General features: G+C 39.0%; 1 protein-coding gene across 2 annotated transcripts in view; it reads left to right on the top strand.

Annotated features, from left to right (window-relative positions):
- DTHD1 (death domain containing 1) overlaps positions 1-9,677 on the top strand; it is a 62,005-nt gene extending 52,328 nt beyond the window's left edge. For both annotated transcript variants that reach the window (XM_010982443.3, XM_064487553.1), the window contains 2 exons: positions 3,867-3,924; positions 8,562-9,677. In XM_010982443.3, coding sequence (XP_010980745.2) covers positions 3,867-3,924; positions 8,562-8,923 — 420 coding nt within the window. In that variant the 3' untranslated portion in view covers positions 8,924-9,677. The remainder of the gene's footprint in view (positions 1-3,866; positions 3,925-8,561) is intronic.
- The last annotated feature ends 12,546 nt before the right edge of the window (positions 9,678-22,223 follow it).

Genomic DNA, 22,223 nt, shown 5'->3' with positions numbered 1-22,223 from the left:
TTTCTTGAGAGCTGAACGTGATGTACTGGCTAAAAGGAACCACTGTAAACCGACCTTTAGTGCCAGGGCGGTAAGTGTGGAGGAGGGGAAGTGTCTGTAGGCCTATGACCAGGTCTCGGTCTTCAGTGAGCCTGTGCCTCTCGACTGTGAACTTCACATGTGATTTTCTGCCTTCTCCCCACCCCCACACTTGGTGGGACAGGACAGTTAGAGGGGCCTGAAGCTGGGTATTTCCCTTCCCCAAGGTCAGTCAGGCTCTGAAAAACCCCTGCAGACTAGGCTTTAGTTAACCGGCCTTGTTAAGAACAGTGTGCTCTGGTACATTTCAAAAGGTTCTTTCCCCTCTCCCTGCAGGAAACACAATGGGATTTTTCTCAGGTCTTCACTCTGAGAACCTCATTGAGCTCCTGGAGGTAAAATTCACAAAAGTGTGGAAACTGCCCTCATGACTGGGTCCCCCTGGAGTTTTTAACTCTTGGGCTTGTCCGCACTGAGCCTCTAGCAATTTGTCGATTACAGTTGAGCTTCCTTACCCTGGCACTGGTTCCTGTGGTGGTTTGTGCTTATGGGTTTCTGCTCTGGTAAGTTGTGCTTCTCCGTATTTGCCTGTCAGTTTCTTCCAATTTGGCAAGGGGTTTGCCCTGTGACCTTACTTCTTTGGCAGATCTAAAGAGAGCTGTTGATTTTTCAGTTTGTTCAGCTTTTTACTTGTTGTGACAGAATGGAAACTTCTAGCCTCTCACATGCCTGCCTGGAAACTGAAAGTCCAGCTCAGTTCGTCATGCCAGCATGTCCTCACGCAACACTGATACAAGCTTTTATTTGATTTGTATTATGTTGGACCCATAACTGAAGCACAAAGTTTTTATGCTAACATTAATCTTTTGTATCACATTACGTCTTTAATCAATATTCAGTCTAACTAATCTAACTTATTTACAATGTAAAATTACTAAGAATTTTATAGGAGTTGTACATCATAAAATCTGAGATGCTACAGTTGACCATTATGATGCAATCAGTGAGCTCAAATGGCAACTCTTACTTAGTTAAGAGGACTCTATATGCAATAAATACAGCATAGAGTAAGCAGTGAAAACCACTACTTGGCTATGGTATCTTAAAGGCCTCTGGTAAAATCTGTGCTACAGATACACAGAAATATCCTAATTATATACACTTCTTTGAGTTATTATTCATACCACTTTCACTTTTATATCTTCTGACTACAAATAAATGGCCAATTTATCAGAAAAATCTCTACAGTAAGTGTTTGGAGGTGGGCGGAGTGTGGGGGTTAAGGCTGGATGGAGGACTTGTTGCCACAAGATATTATAATAATAACCTGTGAAAATCTCTTCGTGCATAAGTGCCTTAGGGTAAATGATACAAATGATAATGCCAGCATGGCACTTTTGTTGTTGTTAAATGTGTTACACTGTCGTTTACTGGAATGCTGTGTGGCATTTGTGTTAGATGGTGCTTCAAGTGTCAGAAAGTACTTAGCATGTTACTTTACACAAAAACTGGTTCTTGAGGAGAGACTCCAAGCAAGAACTAGCAGACAGGTAGAAATTAAAAAAGAGAACTCTACCACTTATTATTTCCTTATCCGCCAAATAGCAATAGTATTATTGTAGGTGCCCTTGAAATTAGTGACTACCCAGTTCCAAAGCAGCATCTGCCAGTGCCAATATTAGCAAAGTGGCCCGAGATCATGACAATGACTCCCATCACTGACTCAGTTCCTGGGGAATATCCCACCTGGTTGCAGCCTCTCTGGAAGATGCTTTAAGATTAGTAAGTGGGTTCCCTTTTCCTATGGTCCATGTGCTTTTTAATCTGGTGTTTTTGCTCTGGTTTTTGAGTTGAGTGAGTCTTTGTGCAAGCCCTTTAAGAGCAGGCTTGCTCCCTGCTGCTCTGTTATTTTCCTGGATGTATACACTCTGTTGGTTTTCAAAGTCAGGTATTTTGACGGGCTCGTCTCTTCTATTTAGGATCTAGGGTTTGGGTGCCTGGTGTGGAGGAGTTTCATTCCCTCACTTCTCAGGGAAAAAAATCTGTACTTTGTCATCCCTCCTGATTGTAGATCGCTGTGGCTGGGTTTTGGATTTTTCCTTGGTGAGACCTTTATCTCTGTCTCTCCTCCCTGTCTCCATGCTGTTCCTTTTACCCTTTGTTGTGGAGGCTTTGTTCATCCAGTTTTAGGTCCTTTTCTGAGGGAATTATTTCATATATGGCTGTAGATTTGTTGTGACCATAGGAGGAAGTGAGTTCAGGATCTTTCCACGCCGGCACCTTGCTCATATGCCTTAATGGAAGTTTTATATACATGTTTATGTAATGTCTATGACTTGAATACCTATAGAATATTATAGTCAGATTTAATAAACCTGTATCAAGTGCTTTTTATGAACCAGTGTGCTGTGCATTTATTAACATAGAGCACTTACATCATTCATGTACCATTGCTATGAGTAGGCTTTTTAAAAGAAATTGTTTTATTTTGAAATAATTATAGGTTCACAGGAAGTTGCTGAATATAGTACAGACAGGTGCTATATATTCTTCCCCCAGCTTTCCTCAGTGGTTACATCTTACATAACTGCAGCGAAATATCGAAAGCAGGAAGTGGATATTGTGTATTTATAGTACTTTACCATTTTATCCCACGTGTAACCACTGCATTCAGGATACACAAGTGTTCTGGCACCACAAACACCTCCCTTGTGCTATCTTTTTATGGTCTTTCACCACCATCCTAACCCCTAGAAATCACTAATCTGTTTTATATCTTTATAATTCTGTAATTTCAACAATGTGATATAAATGGAATCATGGAATATGTGACCTTGTGAGACTGTAATTTTTCACTCAGCACAATGCCCTAAGGTCCATGCAAGTCGTTGCATATATCAATGATTTATCCATTTTATTACTAACATCCCATCCTGTGGATTTACCATAGTTTTTTTAGCCATTCACCTATTGCAGAAAATTGTAGTTGTTTTCAGTTTTTGGCTCTTACAGATAAAGTTGCTGTGAACATTTATGTACAGGGTTTTGTGATGGGTGTGTGCATTTTAATAAATCACTTTTCAGAGCTGGGATTGAGGGGATAAGTAAACTGTGCAAAGTACTTAACAGGTTTCCAAATCCAGATGTTTTTACCTTACCTGCTGTGCTGTTTTCAGGCTCCTGTATTAAGTGAGAACAAACTGCTCTGCAGACAGCATAGAAAAGTTATGATTATATATTTGATTTCTTCTTGACAAAATTTTGGTTTCAGAGTAATATCTGCTTAAAGATTTAATGGTTTTTAGCATCACTTCTGCATATTGACTCATTTATTACAAAAACAAATGTTTGATGACTGGAACATTGTGCTGTGCACCAGAAATTGACACATTGTAACTGACAGTACTTCAATTAAAAAAAAACTAATATTTGAGTACCCATTGGGTACCAGGCTTGGTGCTAAGTGTTGAGGCAAGGTGCCTGGCTAACGAGGGTTTTTACACAATACTATGTAACATAGAGGTAGCTTGCTCTATGTTAGCTAGTATTAACAACTCTAAGTTTTAGTTTAGAAAATGTTTATTTAGAGTTAATATGACTGCTATAATAATATTTAAATGTGTATTCTTACATTTAAATTTTCTGAAAGATGTGGGTCAATATATGTTGCCTTATCTCAGAAAACCAATTGCTGAGCATGAACGCACAAATACACAATCTAATTTTGTAATCCATGCAATTCAAGACTTTTTTTCAAGTTGAGGTGAGGTTCAGATGGATTTTTATGTGTGGCTTGTTCACAAATTAATGGTTTCTTCTGCTTATTCTGTGCCCCTTTCTCCCTAAAGCATGAAAAATTAATCAACCGTCCACAGAGTACCAAAAGAATTTCTACAGACCCTCTAGGTAAGGAATATTTTCTATGTCCTCATTACAGTGATGTTCTTTTCCCCTTATATTTTATATTTTATGTGAATCTTTTAATAAACAAGAATGTAGAATTTAGCAATTAAATAATCCTTCATCAAATAATCATTTATTATCAGCCTAAGAAGTAAGTTTTCCTTCGGAATTCATGCACATATAAACAAAAAAAAAAACCATTCTTGAATGTAGATGTAATTAAAATTTTGCTAAGATCTACGAGAAATATGAATTTAACTAAGTAGTATTTAACTAAGACAACTAGTAATTGCCTAGTTTGGTAAATAGACAACTACAGTTTGTTCTGAAATGTTGACTCTTAGTTACAGATCTTAAACTAGATTTTAAGTAGAGTTACATTGGTACGAAACCACAAAGCAAACATGTAATATTTGATTGTGGTTATGTGTAATCTAACTATATAACAATAATGCATATTTTAGGGTAGAATTTGACACTTTTAGTCTAGTTTAACCTTTGAAACAATTCATTTTGTGATATTAGTAGTTACTGCTGCAATAATTTATTGATCTTCAAAAGACATCAGTGAGTGCGTCTGGACTGCTGTGTCAGTCTCACCACTGATGGTGTAACATTCTGTTCAAGGGTTATCTTTACGGACTTGTACAGAAAGTGCACAAGCTTCACTGAATTAAATTAGAAGTGAGTAGGATGGGAATAAACCTTAACATCAGACACTCTCTCAGAGGCAATAAAATTATTTTCAAAGAGAGAACAGGTGACAGAGGAAGCAAAACAAAGAATACTAAAGCCAAAAACCAAAAGAAGAAAACCCCGTTAAAACAACTGCAGCAGTAGCTGAAAGCCCGGTGAGTTTGATAGTGTTGTCGACTCCCGAAGAACTTGACGTTCAAATAAAAGCGCTCCAACCACCGGAGAGGACAAAGGTATAATGATCTCTCCTAAGTGTACCAGGACGTCCTAAGTTGTTTCTCAGTGTGATCCTGCACAGTAATACCACCTGAGCTGTTGTAGGATGATGGTAGATGGTCAGTTAGAGCAGGATAGAACTATGAACAGTTTCGAACGCCAAGTTCAGAAGTTTAGACAATGTAGGTGCCTACAAGAGATTTATTAACAAAGAAGGAGTAAGATCAGATTGGACTTCGAAAACTTCTATTAGTTGTGTGGAAGACTAAAGTCAGCCAAAACTGAGAGCAGGGATATGACTCAGAACCCTGGTTCTTGCAGTCCTCCAGGAAAAAGAGGCAGGACATGGTTAAGATTGAGTCAGTAAGGCTGGAAAGTGGGGAAGTATCTGAGATATGTTTAGTGTTAGGACCAATAAAACTTGAGTACAGGCGATACGAAATGGGCTTTGAGAAATTGGAATAGTATTACATGTGTTAGTGTACAAAGCTGAGTGTTCACATTCACTAAGAAAATGATTAGAGTGAAGGAGCAGGTGGAGAGAGGGAAACACCACAGTTGACTCTGATTTCAGAAATATGGAATTTGAATTGGCTGTGGTATAAAATGGTAACAATAATTAGGAGATGAATATTGCAAATGCTGTGCAGTTGTACCTTGGAGACATTGCAAGTTTAGTTCCAAATCACTGCAATAAAGCGAATATCATGATAATGTGAGTCGCATGAATTGTGGGGTTTCTCAGTGCATATAAAAGTCATATTTACACTAGATTGTAGTCTATTAACTGTGCAATAGCATTATGTCTAAAAAAGTGTATCTACCTTAATTTAAAAATACTTTATTGCTAAAAATTAGTGTTAATCATCACCTGAACCTTCAGGGATTCATAGTCTTTTTGCAATAGCAACATCAATGTTCACTGATTGCTGATCACCATAACAAAGAAAATAATAAAAAAAAAGTTTGAAATATTTTAAGAATTACTAAAATGTGACACAGAGACAAAAAGTGAGCAAACGCTGTTGGAAAAATGGCGCCTGTAGATTTGCTTGACACAAGGTTGCCACAGGTTTTCGATTTGTCTATTTCTTGGAGGAGGGTAATTAGGTTTGTTTATTTCTTTTTTTAATGGAGGTACTAGGGATTGAACCCAGGACCTAGTGCATGCTAAGCACACACTTAACCACTGAGCTATACTCTCCCCCAAATATTCAATTTGTAAAAAAACACAATAGCTGTGAAGTGCAATAAAGCAAAACTCAAGAAAACAAATTCTACCTATACCAGGATTTAGGGAAACAGAGCCAAAGCTGAAGAGATAGTAGATCTGGGATATTTCACATAGAGGAGAAGGTTAAGGTAGTAAGATTTGGTGAATTCACTGCAGGGATGGGCAGAAACAGAAGGGCCCTGAGATAGGAAGCAGTAATTCAGCACCATCAGGAGGAAGGGAGTCAGCAAAGGGACAAGGGAGGGAAGAGGAAGACCAGGGCAGGCCATGGAACCCAAGGGAAGGGGTGCAGTGCTCTGGAAGGCAGGGAAGATACAGACCAAGAATCAGTTGCTGTAAGTAGTATCTAGGAGGGCTCTAGAAAGACCGGAAAGAAAGGTTTTAATAGAGATTTAAGAGACGATGTATCACCCTAAAGCAAGGGCTCAGGGAGTGAGCTAATAGTGATGAGCTTAAGGCATCAAGTTTATGTTATACATGAAAAGATTTCATGGTCAAGGGAAGGGGAGAGATGAGGGCTTGAAACATCAGCAGAAGCAAGGAGAGGAGAGGCCTGAGAGTGCTTGTGGGAAGCATGGGAAGCACCTGACGGAGGAGGTGGTTAAGGAACAGGTGTGAAGGAACAAATACTTGATGAAAAGCACTGTGGGGGATGGAACCCAGCAAGCACGGAGGAGGGATATTTTGTAAGAAACTGATTTGGAAATGAAAACGAGGTTATGAGAACTTAGGTCAAAAGGCTTCGGGTAAAGTTAGGAGAGACAGACACTGGCTGAGTGAAACAGAGTAAGAGTGAGACTGAGGCTTAAGGGTGGTAGAGTTTTGTGTCATTGCTATGGAAAATTTTCAATTGGATTCAGGGAACAGACTTTTTAATGGATTTATAAGCTGCTAAGGCGTACCCAGCACAGAGATTTTTGATCACATTCAGTACAGTTCCGTAAGCCTGGGCACCCCAGTAGTTGACCTGCCATGTTTGTAAGGCAGGATTGGCGATTGAAAAATTGGGCACATTGAAAGCTAAAGAGGACAACAGATTTTAAGGAGGACAATCGTTAAGGGCAGTGTGGGTACAGAGGCAGAGACGATGGAATGATTGACGGCATCAAGGGACTTGTTCTATTGGTGACGGGGCAAGAAGCACATTAAGCAGGAGCAAAGGAATAGAAGCTGCGGAAGTTTAAGAGGTCAGGTAGTGGTCAGCAGCAATACTGAGAAGCTGAGGCCATGGAGGTGGGATTGTTCCAGCTGAGGATGAAACACAAGGATTTGCCATGCAAGTCAGTTTCCAATATGGCGTCACCACACAGGTCCTTGAGATTGTCAAGATTAACAAACCATGTGGTCCAAGGTGTGACCTTATCCACAGGGTGGCTGACAATGCTGCCTGCCAACGGCAGGAGACAGGTGGTGTAGATGGGGAGAGGAAGGCGTACACATGTAGCAGGACATTAAAAGGGATATATTGCAAGATGGAAGCAGAATGTTGGTTTGAAAGTGACAATGGAGAGGAAGGATGTGTTGGCTCCATTTTCTGAGTAGCTTTCACAGAAAAGCCGCAGGATTTATAGTGTAAAAGCAGGTGCAATTTATGTGAGTAGGTTCATGGAAAGAATAGTTGAGTAAAAGATGGCAGACCTAGTGTTCTTTTCCGACACCAGACCAGGGAAACTGGTGCAGAGGTCTGCGTGCAAGCGGGATGTGCAAGTGCAAGTGCCGCTGCTTAGGGCTGACGTGTGGAAGGAGAGAGGCAGGAGGGCTCGGGGGCTTACTGCGAGGAACGGATCTGAGCTACACAATGAAATAAATAACAGCCAAACAACAGAAAATGGGAATCATGCATTTAGGCAGTAGACAGGAGTCACAGAGTAAGGGAAAGAGTATGCTGAACACATAGGATATATTCAGAGATGTTTGTGCTGCTAAATAGTCCAGAGGCCAGGGGAAATGTTGGTGTAAAGGACCTTCCCCTGAACTGTACTTTGGTTAGTGGATCTTGGTGAGTTGTGTGTGTCTGTGCACGTGCATGTAGCTGAGGGGCTGGGGCATAAGCATTGCTTAGTTGCCTTTATGCATCTGGTTAGTACTAATTAAGAGAAGTATCTTTTGAACCTAAAAACATCATTTAGCATAGTGCCACTCAAAGTATGGTTAAGGACCTCAGTGTCAGCATCATCTGGGAGCTTGTTAAAAATCCCGTTTCATCCCTACCTTAGTCTTCCTTAATTAGCCTGTCTGGGGAGGGGCCTAAAAACCATTTTAACCAGTCCTCCTGGATCTCTGGGAAGTGAAAATTAGAGAAGCATTTCTAACCGTCTGCAGTGTAGGTGGTTCCCTTAGAAGAAGATCCCAGAAAGATCAGGGATTCAAAGGCTCTCAACTGTCCATCCGGGTGGTCCCACATTTTTCAGAGGCCAAATAAGAGATGGTGTAGCATAGATGTCCTGAGAACAGGTGGAAGGGTCCTAACACTGAGTGACCCCTGTGCCCTCAGAAGCCCTGTGGGACAACCTGCTCTACTGGCTGGCAGAGGAGCTCTCCGAGGAAAACGCCCTGTGTCTCTCCTCCTCCCTCCCTCTGCGCCGCAGCACCATTCAGCTCATCAAACTGAAGAGCCCTGATGACCTCACAGAACAGACCCACGAACTTCTCTGCTTTTGGAAAAAATCACTCCCAAATTCCACCGACAAACTCCGCCTGCTGGCTCGTCACCTCCGCAAGATCGGCAGGGGTGATCTTTCAGAAGAGCTCAAATTCAAGTGGGAAAATAAAGTGTTCACCGAGCCACAGCAGTGGTCCGATGTGGCAGAGGAAAGCCGGGTTGCTCTTTCTTTTGCTCTAGAGAAAGGGTCTTAGTCGGTTGGAAGATGGCTTCTGTCAACATTTTACTAGCGGTTTCCAAGTAATGTTGTTTGAAAGGAATCTATTTGACAGACATGCTATTGAGACAAGGGAAGAAGCACTAATCAAACAATAAAAAACATTTGTGGATTTGAGTTCTCCTTCATGGTTCAGTGATAGATGTTCTGCAAGCAGGATTGTCTTGAGTTCAGCCAAACTCAGTAGCCTTTGTAATCGAGTTCACCCTGTTTTTATTTCATAGCTGAGGTTGCTCTTTAAGTGTGAAGGAAAGGTAATACAGGCAGGATCCATTTGTTACTGTTATCTACAGGAAAGTAAACTAGTCATGCAGGAAGGACACCCAGCAACTAATTCATGTTATGCACGTACCGTGGAGCCCACAGGTAACAATAAAGCATAACTGGGCTACAGAGACCTGATGTTGATGACAACAAATCGCTTTAAGAACTATATTCAATACCTTGTAATAGCCTATAATGAAAAAGAATATGTAAAGGAATATATATGTATAATTGACTCACTATGCTGTACACCAGAAATTAACATAACATTGCACATCAACTATACTTTAATAAAAAAATTAAGAAAAAAAGACAAGGTTGAAATAAATTAAAAATAGAATAACACTTCAGCCATTTACTGCCACAAATTTTTCTTTTAATAAAAGATAGCCTAGACTAGGAAACCCTCATATTTTATTGTTAGTGAAATGAGGCAGCGCAGAGACAATGAAATTATCAGTGAAAGAACTCAGGGCCTTTTGCACCTGCTTAGGAAAATAACCTGCTTCGAAATCAGTTTGACAGAAGCCTTATTACACAAGCCCTATATGCTCATTATATTTTTTAAAAATCCTGCCTGTAAAAAACACAAAACTAAAAGAAACAAATCATAATTACCTAAGTTCCTCCATCATTGATAATCTCTGTGAATGTTTAGTGTTTACATTTTGAGACCTTGGAAAACCTAAAGCACTGTAGCTCCCTGAAACCGTGTGACACGAATGGGGCATTTCATTAGTACCACCAAGTCATGCGTGGGAAGCCATTGGGGCCTTGACTTGCAAACGTCAGTAGTGATTAGTTTCGATTATTGAAATGATCTGAAAATTAATGAAATTACATGAAAAATTAAACACTTATACGGTTCTCAAATTGAAAGATAACATCTATAAATTAACCAGGGACTTAGATCTCTGTTTGGTTATGTATTTAAAAAGAGAATTCCAATTTTCAAACACACTCCTATTAAGAAAGCTTTTAGCAGGATTTTTATTTTTATGTATTTCCAGAAAGGTACAATATTTTTCATGTGTGAAGAAAATAGACTGAAATGTTCATTGTTTTTATGACTACAAAATGACAAAAAAGTCAAGAAAATAAAATTTGTCTCTTACTCTGCCCCTAGAGATGACTATTAAGAAAATATTTTATTCTGATTTTTCTTTTTTCTTGGAAAGAAATATTTCTACTTCAGTGCATATAGATGTCTATAAACACAATCACCTATGCACACACACACACAAATCTCCTCATACATATCACCGCACTCACCACCTCCTCACTTACACACATCTCCTCACACCCCCTCCCCATGTCCGCACACCCCCACAAGCCGTCTCACTCACACAAACACACGTCTCCTCCCACGTACCTTTCACAAACAGCCTCCAACACATATGCCTGCCCCGTACACAGACACCCACAGACTGTCATCCTCCTGTACATCCTCAAGTGTGTTCACACACTGTCACACATCCTCCCGCATACTCCACTCCCACCTCTCTTGCACAAACACACTGCTTCACATACGACTCCCCCACACATCCACCCTTACACACAGACAGTCTCGGGTCCACAGGGACACTTTCACACATGCCTACACACATGCACACATACACTCATTAACATACACATATACTTGTTAACATCCTCACCAACACACACTCACACACCATGTCACATTGCCTGTGCACCTTCACATACACACATACACTCTCACAACAGCTCCCACCTCTCTCTCTCTCCCCATCGCTTTCTCTCACACACAGACACTCATTCACTTTCATACCCTGACAGGCACACATCCCTTCACACATACACTCTGACACACATTTTCCCTCAGCATTAAAAAATGCACATATTATTGCAACAATAAAATAATATAAAGGTATATGAAGATAAAAATGGATCATCTCTGCAGCACCTGCTCTCCCTTAGGTAGTCAAAGGAATCATCAGTCCCATACATGGCATGTGCCTCGTGTGTTCAGGGTGCCACACCCATGCCTCACCCTCACACATCCTGCTGTCTGTCTGGTGGGCTGACCTGGAGGGATCACGTCGCCAACGCTCTGGCTTCTCTGTAGGCTTGGTAATGCGGAGCCCCAGCGGGAGGCTGGGAGGAGGGAGGAAGGTGAGCTGGACTCTTCCTCTTTCTTTCTCCCTTGAATTCACCATGGCCCGGCTGTGTCCCCCACCCGATGGCCACTGTTCCTCTCCTTTCTGGCAGTTCTCTCCTGGGGCTGGGAATCTCTCCTGCTGGGGCCGCATCAGTCCTGGGACAGTGACAGCTCCACTACTGCACTATCCCTTGTGGTCCCTCATGCCCTGCCCACTCTGAAGACAAAGCCTCCTCTAATTATTCTAATTTGAGGTTATCATGTGTTTCTTTGAGACCCTGACTGATACTTCTCATTGAAACTTAGACTTTTTTTTTCCAAAATGGGGGTCATATATTGTATGTAGTTTTAAATATTATCATATTTTATTAATTTGTGAACATTTTCCTATGTCTTTAAATGTTTTAATAGCTGCAGAATATCCCACTTCGTAGCCATAGCATAATTAATTTTAGTATTACTAATTTTTGAATTTAAAAATGGAATAATGCAGTATATATTCTTTCACATCTGGCTTTTTTATTCAACTTTATGTTGTTGAAATTCAACCATGTTGTTTGTGTGGCAATAATTTGTTCCTTCCCATTAATAAATAATATTCCATTCTATGCAGATACTATAAATTACATACGTCTTCCACTGTAAATAGGCATTTCAGAGGGTTCCAGCTTGGAGCTATCATGAACAGTTATTTTATAAACTTTCTGTAGACACTTTTTAGTGAACATACGTTTTAATTTCTTCCAAGTATATGCCTAATTTATTTAACCTTTCCCCTCTTGTTATATATTCATATGACTTTCTTCTTTCCATAAACCAATACTACAATGATCATTTTTCTACATATGTATATGAATTATTATTTCATTAGGATACTTACTGGAAACATTTTTATTACTGTTCTCAGTAATAAATGGGATTACTTACTGGGAACATTTTTAAGGTTCTTGATACACATTGCCAAGTTGCCATTTTATATTCTAATCATCAGGTTATGAAGATTCTTGTGAAAACAGTATTTTAAGTATATAAATGAATCAACAGTATTTTAAATACATAAATGAACGAGGCACATAACATGAAATTCTACAACCTAGGTGAACCTGGATTGTCTTTAATTTCTCCATTAAGAAAAAAAAGATATTGGCTCAAATCTTTTATGGTGTTTCTTCTACTAATGAATAGAGCATATTCTACTGGTATTGACATTTTAAAAAAGTATCAGAAGGAGAAATAATAGAGCAGATACATGGACAGATTCCAGGATACCAGGGAACTTAGCAAATACAGCTAATTGCCAATGAAAGGAATGTTAAGTTCATTTATTCAGTGGATATATATTGAACACAAACCCCGCGTCAGGCAACATTTTCACTGCCCCGAGCACAGAAATGGTAAGAGACAGTCCCTAGGTTATGCTTTCTGTGTAAAGGAAGAGCCAATGAATGCGATCAACATATTGTTTATTGCCTATAGTGAAACTAGCTCTTCATGCTTAGCTGTTTACGAGTATGCACTTATTTAATTCTCCCAGTGTCCTATGAGGTAGGTACACCGCCCCGTTTTACAAGAGAGGAGACTGGAGATTAGAAACATGCCATGCCCTGCTGATGGTCCCAAGTGAGTGACATAGGATTCAAACGTAGCTTGTTGGCTTAGTTCCCATCATATCATGTTGTCACTAAGCTAAGAAGAAAAAGGAGGGGAATGGACATACCGATTTGCTCCTAAACTTTCACTATTCCCACTTCTCATTTCGCACAACATTTCTAATTCATATCAGAGGTGCAAATAGATACTGGTTTTGCGGATGAGGATGGGGATGGGAGAAGGGGCAGGAGTGAGAGGGGATTGTGATCATTGATATTTGTCCCAAGTCAGCTAGTTAAATGCTCTCTTAAGACTTGTCTGAGAGACTGATAGATTAGGATAATACTGCAAACTGACCTAACACAAGCTGGTGATGCATAAACATTGGCTTATTTGCGGTAGATATCAGCAATAGTTAGAGCTACATTGCCACAACTTGGCTACTTGGGCACATCAAGAGCCCTCCAAATAGTGGCTGCAAAGCAGGACCGTTGAGCAACGAATCCTTCTGCATCATTACTGAGATGCCTGTTTTATACCACAGAGGGGTAAGAATGTTTCTACATTTTAGAGTCAGTCTATATACCCTGAGTCACATCAGTTTCACTAATGAAAACCCATTACAGCCATCATTTTGCTAATTATTAAGTACCAAATTCTACAAATAAAAAAAAATTTCTAACATTTATTATTCTAGTTAACAAAACCTATGATGTTAAATCATAGTTATCTTGAACAAATGCTTACCATAACTGAGATATAAATTTATGATTAGAGCAATTGATTATTCCCAAAAAATATAGCTTAAATGAATGCATACACAATATCACATTGTATATTCTGAAATATTTTAAAGTAAAATAGAAACAACTTAATAAGTTAAATAGGCTTTGAAAGCAACATAATACAATTTTCAAAATTTCTAAATTTTGTGAGGAAAGTTCGATTTTCCTAACCCAGTGTTTCTCAATGGGAGTGTTACTGGCATCTTGGCTGAAATATTTTAAGTAACCTGAACTGGCTCACACATTGTAGGCCATTCAGCACCCCTGACCTTCACCTATCAAATATGCAGATCATACCCTAGTAAGTGTGAGAAACAAAACTTCCACATAGTTCCAGGCATGGGGGAGGGCAGTTGGGAGAACAGAGAAATGCTATCACTGGACTTAAGAATAGGGTGCATGGACCTAAGGGAGGGTGTTGAGAACAATTGTCTTAACTTTTGGTTTGAAGCAGGGCGTAAAGAAAGGGTGGAATAAGTTAAGGGAAAGTTGGAACATTATAAGCAAAAGAGGGTCCTACCATACACTCTCCAACTGCTATCAGTGTTTGCAAGAAATGTCAACTGCTGTTTGATGAGCAGCCCCAACATACTTCTACTGAGGGGACCCTCTGAGTTATAGCCAGAGTTGTGCTATCAAATGAGAAGTTTGTCTAAGGCACACAGTCAGGCTCGCTGAATTTAGAAAAGCAGTAGTCCAGAAGAAAAGGAAAATGTTGAGTGAAGTTGAAACAGTGGCTGACGCTGGGCTTGGGCGTCCCCCTGTGGCTTAGCTAAGCATGGCTTCTGTGACTCGACCTCATCAGAATGCCCCGAGCTACAGACGTCAAGATGTTCTGACAAACTGCACATCATTTAACCCTCATCTTGCCCCTTCTTTCAGGTGTCCTCCACTGGAGCTTTCAATTCTCCCCACTCTGCATTTACTACCTAACAAACTAAATATTTCACAGTTCAATTATGGTTATTGTTTATTTTTTTGCAAACCCCCGCCTGAGGGCATGCTATGCAAGGGTCAGGGAGCCCGTCTCTTTTGTTCAGTGATGTCTTCCCATGACTTAGAACTCCATCTGGCACTCACTGAATGTTTCTCTGTTTTCTTATCCTTACTTTACAGATGAGAAAACTGCAACACAGAGTTACAGTGAAGCTCAGTCAGTGGCAGAGCCTGGATTAGAGCCCAGACGATTCTGTTTTCAAACTCCTGGTTATTTTTACTTCTGACTTCCTGCCCTTAGCTCCCTCCACCCCTCTCCCTTCCGTAGTCCTCTCTTTTCCATAACCTCGGGTAACGTTTTTCCAGTTCCCTGAGTACCTTTATCGTCCTTGGCACTACTTATAGTTATAGCACTTCTGAACCCTGTAGTAATTGCCTATTTATCTGTGTTTTTCTCCAATCAGTCTGTAAGTGTCTTGCAAGCAGAGATCGAGTTTTGTTCATCATTGAATTTCAGCACCCTGTACAGGTCCCAGCACATAGTAGGTACTCAATAGGTCTTTGTTGAATTAATGCATGAATAATATCCACACGGTGACAGGCTTGGACCCTCTTTTCCCGTTCCATCTTCCTTTTGGAAGCGACACTGTAGGGGCAGGTGTCATGTCTGAAAAGGTAAAATTTAGCGTGGACTGTAAACATCTGCTTTGCCATTCATCAGGCTGGAATAACAGGCAGAGATGAAGCCAGCTGCAAGGTTAACAGGATTCAGTATTTCTCCCTCAAACACACTGCAGCTGTAAAGTGTTCCCTTCTTTGAGAGACTGCTGCTTTCTTACACACTGAGAAATTTTGTTCTCCCAAATCACAAGACTACCAGAAACTTTGCTGTTTGAAATTGTAACAATAAGGAAGAAATACTGCTCTCTTGCCTGGAGGATGTAAGTCATTTCGACAGGAAAGCAGTCTCAGTTGACAACCTGGGTACAGAGCATTGGATAAAGGTTTCTGGATACAACAAACACATCTATCTCAACATTAACGTTTCCAAGGAAACAGGACTCAGGGTCCACTTTGCAGTGAAGACCTGATGTTGAGCCCTTCACACAGCTCTGCTTTGCTTTGAACCCATCAGAACACTCAGCTCCACCCTTCTCCTAAGACCTCAAGTAACTGTCCTTGCCTTTGTTTAGTGATACACCACTGTTTCTCTGGTGCACAGTCTCTTTCATTTTAGTGAGCCATTAAACCCAACTTTGTTAAACTTTAAGTATGTGCCTGGTGGTCCGAGGCTGAGTGGGCTGCAACATCTATGCTTCTGTGCTCTGGTCCAGTAGTTCCTAAATTGGCAGCATGTTAGACTCAGCAGAGGGTGCCTGGATCCACCTGGAGAAATTCTGATTGAAGTAGTCTTGGGTGACTCCTGGGAGTCATAATTTTAAAGCTCCCCAGTTGATTCTGCAGCCAAGGCTAAGAATCATTCTTCTAGCCAAGTGGACCTAGAGAAATCTAGAATGTGAAGATTCAGTTTCACCAGACCACAGCTTAGCTCTCTAAGCCAGAAACTTTGGCTACAGACTCGAGGAGACTGTATTCTTAGTGAATAACTGAAGTGATCTTTATATACATGGAAGCTGAAGGGTATTGCCTACTCTTTTGAATTCCTGCCCAAAGTACTCTCTCAATTATTGTTTTTATTTTTCATGGTTATCACAGGCCCAAGAGTAACACAGGAGGGAGAGTGGAGGAAACAGAGTAGGCTCTGTGCTGTGCTGAATATAAAAGGTTTTTTCCCTTGGTTTATAGTCTTCTTTTGAGACAATTCATCTGTTCATAAGACTAGGTAGGGTGGAGTCAAGAGCTGAGGCAGGGAGTTCAGATAGCTGGGAAGGACTCAGAGGACACTGAGCCAGAGGAACTCAAATATAATTTCAGTAATCTGTCTTAGTGAAAATAGCCACCCCCAAATCATAAAGCTGAATTGACATCCCTGGAAGCTGATTATTGTACACCTTTAAATTTGGTCCCATTAATTGACTACACACCCAATCATACACTGTGAATCAGTATTTTTGATTTTTTTCTCTCATTTTAAAGAGAAAAATTATATTTCATTATATTTGTGTGCTAAAATTTTTAAATGTACTGTATTATATTACTTATAGCATATTTTTGGCCATTTTTATACATGCTGATGGCTTCAAAGATTGAAAGTGACCCAGGCCTTGCTCCACCTGAAAGGCTGTATCTGTGCCAGACAAGCTGAAACTTAACAAATAGTCATGGCAAATACCTAGATGCCACCACAAGAGGGCCTCTGTGTCTCAGATAAAATTAAGGAAACATTCAAGACTACAGAGAAATCCTTTTATGTTGACGAATAATTGTTTTGCATGATACTTAAATTTTTTTTATAAGTTATTTTAGGGCAGAGGGCATAACCTCACTTATGGTCAATATACTGTTAATGTAATAGTGCATCACTCTGTGGCTAACTTCTTCTCTAATATTCTGAAATGTCTAATTCTCATTTGATATGAAGGAACAAGGTACACAGAAACTCCAGCACCTGTAGAGGCTTTATGTTTCATTGTATCTTCTGTTTCTTTAATCAAAGCAGCAGAAATAATAGTGGAATCTATTACTGATCACAGAAAACAATATGTATAATTTCTTTGAAGCTATCTGGATATAGAAATTAAAAGTTAAACTATTAAAAGTATTATGGAATAAATGTAATTTTGACTCACTTCACTTTCCAGTAAGTGCTATTAACTGATTTGATGTCTAAATAATTACCTTCTAGCTTCTGAAAGGTTCTGAATGGAGTGTTGCTATGTTTGTCAGAAAATAAAAATGGCTTACATTCAAAATGAAGTAAGATTTTTATTAAAATTCAAATTCTGAATTAAGATTATTATTTAAAAATAATCAAGTGATATTTTTCAGAACATTTTAGTTGTGATTTTAAAATAATGTATTTCTGGGATTGAATTCTTAAAAAAAGATGAATATTACCCCTTCCACAAAGCATCACAAAACACACAAACCAACAACAGTGTGATGGCAGTGGAAGAGCCCCTGAACATAAAGCAAAAATGAGGACAACTGAAAACAGTCAAACATACAAAGATGACTACTAAAATGTACTTGACTGTATTAAAGTATTTGCCATTTCTCTTTGTAGGAAAGCAATACATTCCTGACCCATTGATGTTACTCTTGGCCATATGACTTAGAGTGCCCAATGAAATATGTGACATATATGAGCAGAAGCTACATAGCCATTGAGTGGTTCCACCATGTTTCTTTTCTCCCTGCTTTGAGGTCAGCAAAGTCTCAATGAAGAATATTCTGTTAGCCTGGATCCTAGAGCACAGAAGAGATTCACAGCCTGCTTATAATACATAGCATAGAAAGTATATGTGAAAAAATATATTTGATTGTAACTCCCTATTACCCTGATCGATACAATTAATTTACCAGGTATAAGGAAGAAACCAGACTAGCGCTGGTTATCAATGCTATCAGACTTTAATAAAAGCAGTAGAGCTCTGGGCTCTATAGGCAAGGAAAAAGACAAAAAATTGATGAGAAAGGCATCAAAAATGCAAAGATCAGAACTGTTGGTATTAACAGCAGACTGCCACAGCAAATGGGGGAAATTAGAAGCCATTATAGGAATGATAAGCCCAAATATTATGCCACTGAGGAAAGATAAATAATAAATACCAATTTATTGAAGGCTGACTGTATGCCAAGAACTTTTTATGTATAATTTCATTTTATTCTCTTAAGTATCCTTCAATTATTTGGTATTATTTTTCTTTCCTAGATGATGAACAGGTTTTGAAATGTTAAAAGTTCATTCATTTACACATTTCCTTGTTCATTTGTTTACCTATTCACCCATTCATCATTCAATCAACAAGTATTTATAAAGCAGCTATTATATACCAGGTGGTGCAGTTAGGTTTTTAAGTCCATCCCTATCTGATTTCAAGAGTCTATGTTCTCTCCGCTCCATAGAACTCTGCAGTCAGCAGAATTCTAAGATGATCCCCAAGATTTCTCAGTCTTTTGTCATAGACACTCTAAGTAATCCTCAGGATTATGAGTGTTATGGATTTAACTCTAGGATTAGGAGTTGGCACAGTTGATTTTAAAATGAGATTATTCACTTGGGCCTGACCTAATCACATGAGCTGGACTCAGAAGGAAAAGTCAGAGAGAACTGAAAGAGATTCAAGAGGAGGAAGGTTCTCAGTTTCTGAGTTAGAAGGGGGCATATGGTAAAGATCTAAGTGTAGCTTCTAGGAGAAGAAAGCAGTCCCTGATGACAGCTAGCAAGAAAATGGGGACATCAGTCCTACAACCCCAAGGAAATGAAGTCTATCAACAGCCTGATGGAGCATGGAAGTGTAGCTTTCCCTAGTCATACCTCCAAATGAGGACAAGGCTGGCCAACATCTTGAATTCAGCCTCCTGAGACCTAGCTTGAGTGAAGGACTAGCTGAAATGTGCCAGACTCCTAACCTATGGAAATGATAAGCATATAAATATGTGGTCTTCAAGTCATTAAGTATGTGATAATTTGCTACACAGCAAAAGAAAACTAATGCATTCCCCTTTTGGCTGGTAACTTTGAATCATTAACAAAAGTACAGTTTATGTTCAGAATTATTTGCTTCAGAAGGTAGGAAAGTATGATGATAGAATTTAGAAATATGTTCAATAAAAAGCAAAGCAAGAAAAGGGAAAAAGAAAAAGCAATGAGAAATGATTATAATAGAGGATCTCTATGTTTCCTTCTAAATTCAGAGCTTATAATTTGATTTTCTATGATTTTATGACCTCTCAAGTCCCTTGTTTTCAGAGTTAGTCTCTGAATTTTTATTAATTTTGCCAGATACATATTTGCTGACTCTGGGTGAAGGTTTGTGGCAGTTGTGGTCCAACCATAATATATAACTTTTGAACATGAGATATTTTTCAGGGCTGTGAGCCATTTAATTCAGACATTTACATTTTAAAAATTTTGTTATGACTACCCACGTCTCTGCAGCAGTTGGACTAGAATTCATCCTTCTTTCCTTTGTGAGACTCAGAAGTCCATGCAAAAGCTTTTCCCATGAGAACAGTATGAGCAAATAAAAGGGCACTTTTATTACTGTAATCTTTTATTTCAATGTACATGTTTCCTACAATAACCTTGACCTCTCTTCACTTACGTTTTTCCTCTCTTCTTATTTATGTAGCCTGGGTTAAATATTCTTTGACCATTTAAGATTTTTATTTTGGACAAATCCCTATAATTTTTGTGCAAGATCTTTTTTTATTTAACCTTAGTATTCCTCAGGAGCAAAAGCTTCGTGGGTAGTTTAAATTTGCTCTATTCATAATATGTAACTATGATGAAATATCATTTAACTAAAATACTTGGAGAATAAAAGCCCTTTTATTTATTTTAAGAGAATTCCTTTCCCATTTCAAGATCTATGTGAAATGTTACTCAGTATTATTAGAAGGGTTTGGACAACCCACTACAAAAGGGTTAAACAACATGATCTTGAAAGTTTACTAAGTCTCCAAATACACAAATAAGGCACAAAAGCAGCAAACTTGCCCTCCAACCTACAGCTTCATGAAAGGAAATCTTGTCGTGAGAATGTATTCTAAGCTTCCTAAGTAATGGATCTTCTTGTGTCTCCCTTGAAGTGTGCGCCATTATTCGTTAGCATTTACTGTCAGGATGCCCTTCACCCAGGTTCAATTTCCTTTTCTTTCATTTTAACTCATTACATCGAATTATATGTCTCCATTCAAGAAAACAATTCTCCTCTTCTTTGTTTTTCTTATGTATTTGGGAATGTAAATACTTTTTGATTCAGTAACATCTGTTTCAATTAATGTCTCAAGTTGTCTTTCTAGAAGAGAATTGTTCATGTATTGTCTGTTTGGGACTTGCACTGTTTTGAATAGCATGTAAAGAAGTTAAATTGCCACTCCTAGTCATTGAACAGAACACTGTAGTCAGCTCTAAAGGAGCTATTTATCTCGTTTATAAAATCTTGCAGAGGAGCAACTTTGCCTTTTGGAGAAGAGCCTGGGTTAGAGTATGTAAAAATTGCATAGTATGGGGCTGTGAAGTTACTGCTTTATGACATTATGTGAAAACATCAATATTCAGGGCACTGAAACTAATTGACTGTTAACTTTTGGCAAGTCCCTTGATACCTCTGTCTCAAGTTTTTTCACTTAAGGATGAAAAAATGGGATGTATTTGGGGTAGAATACATACTGCTTGAGGGTTGTAATTCTCCCACCCCTACACGTATCCGTAACATCATGACACCATTCATTCATTCATTCCTTCACTCAAATTCAACCAAAATCCTCATTCTTAAACCCAGTAGTTTTCAACATACTTACTAACATTGAGTTATCATTTAATATGAAACAATATACCACTCCTGAAATAGACGGTCCCCAAATCCTTTTCTAATTCTTTTAGTGTTCTGTGTTTCTTGCTGCATCTTCTAGCACAAAGAATTTTGCATGACCTCAGAGAGGGCTCCATTTTGCTCCAGCTCTTGACTAGGTGCCTTGCTCACCCGCCCTTGCTTTAATGCAGGACACTCTGTTCCTGAGTAGACTGGACCACTAGGACAGGGGTTCCCAAACATTAGTGTGCATCAGTACCTACTGAGACACCGATGGCTGGTCCCCCCCCACCCCCGGCTAATGATTCGGTATGTCTGGAGTAGGACCCATCAAATTGTATTTCTAACAAGTTTCCAGGTGATTGTGATTCTGCTGGTCTGAGGAGCACATTTTGAGAAACATCTGCTCTCTAGAAGAACATTTCTTAATCTAGAGTTCACATATTGCAAAGGCATCTATGGATAGAATTCAGAGACTTTATGAACAAAGATGAGTTAAAAATTATATTTATATTTTTACTAACAAAGCTGAATGTAGGCAATAAACCGCAGAAATAGTAGTAGTATCTGACCTTGTCACAATAGAAATCAGAGATATTTTCCTGTCACTTTACAATTATTTCAGATTGTTTTAGATCTGTTTCTTAAAGTATGACTTATGCATACCAGTACTACGACATGATATTGGTTATTTTCCTCTCATTAGATTTCATTATTTTATGAGTTACTAAAATACCAGTTATTATTATACCTAAATTAAATATACTGATGCCTGCATTTCAATATAATTTCACCTTTGTCATTTTATGTATTTTATTTTAAATGTAGAAAACACCAGTGTGAATAGCAGCCATAGGCTGCCTCCCTCTGTCTGAGGGTTCATGCAGGAGACATGAACTCCCTTCCTAAAATGTGGGTATAATAAAGACTTTAAAATCAAGTCATATTTTACCTACTAGGATCCTTCTGGTTGTACAACACCAGTCAAGGATCTAGTGGCAACAGAACAGAAGGTACTAGGTGAAATCTATCTGTAATCATCTTTGCACCTAAACAGGTAAATATCAAGCAAAGTGACTGGATAAATAAAACTATACATTAAATTTTATTTTTCCCCTGTTATTTTTGCTATTCTAGATG

The sequence above is a fragment of the Camelus dromedarius genome, chromosome 1 (assembly GCF_036321535.1).
Source record: "Camelus dromedarius isolate mCamDro1 chromosome 1, mCamDro1.pat, whole genome shotgun sequence".
Classification (NCBI taxonomy): domain Eukaryota; kingdom Metazoa; phylum Chordata; class Mammalia; order Artiodactyla; family Camelidae; genus Camelus; species Camelus dromedarius.
This window is presented reverse-complemented; position numbering and strand designations above follow the sequence as displayed.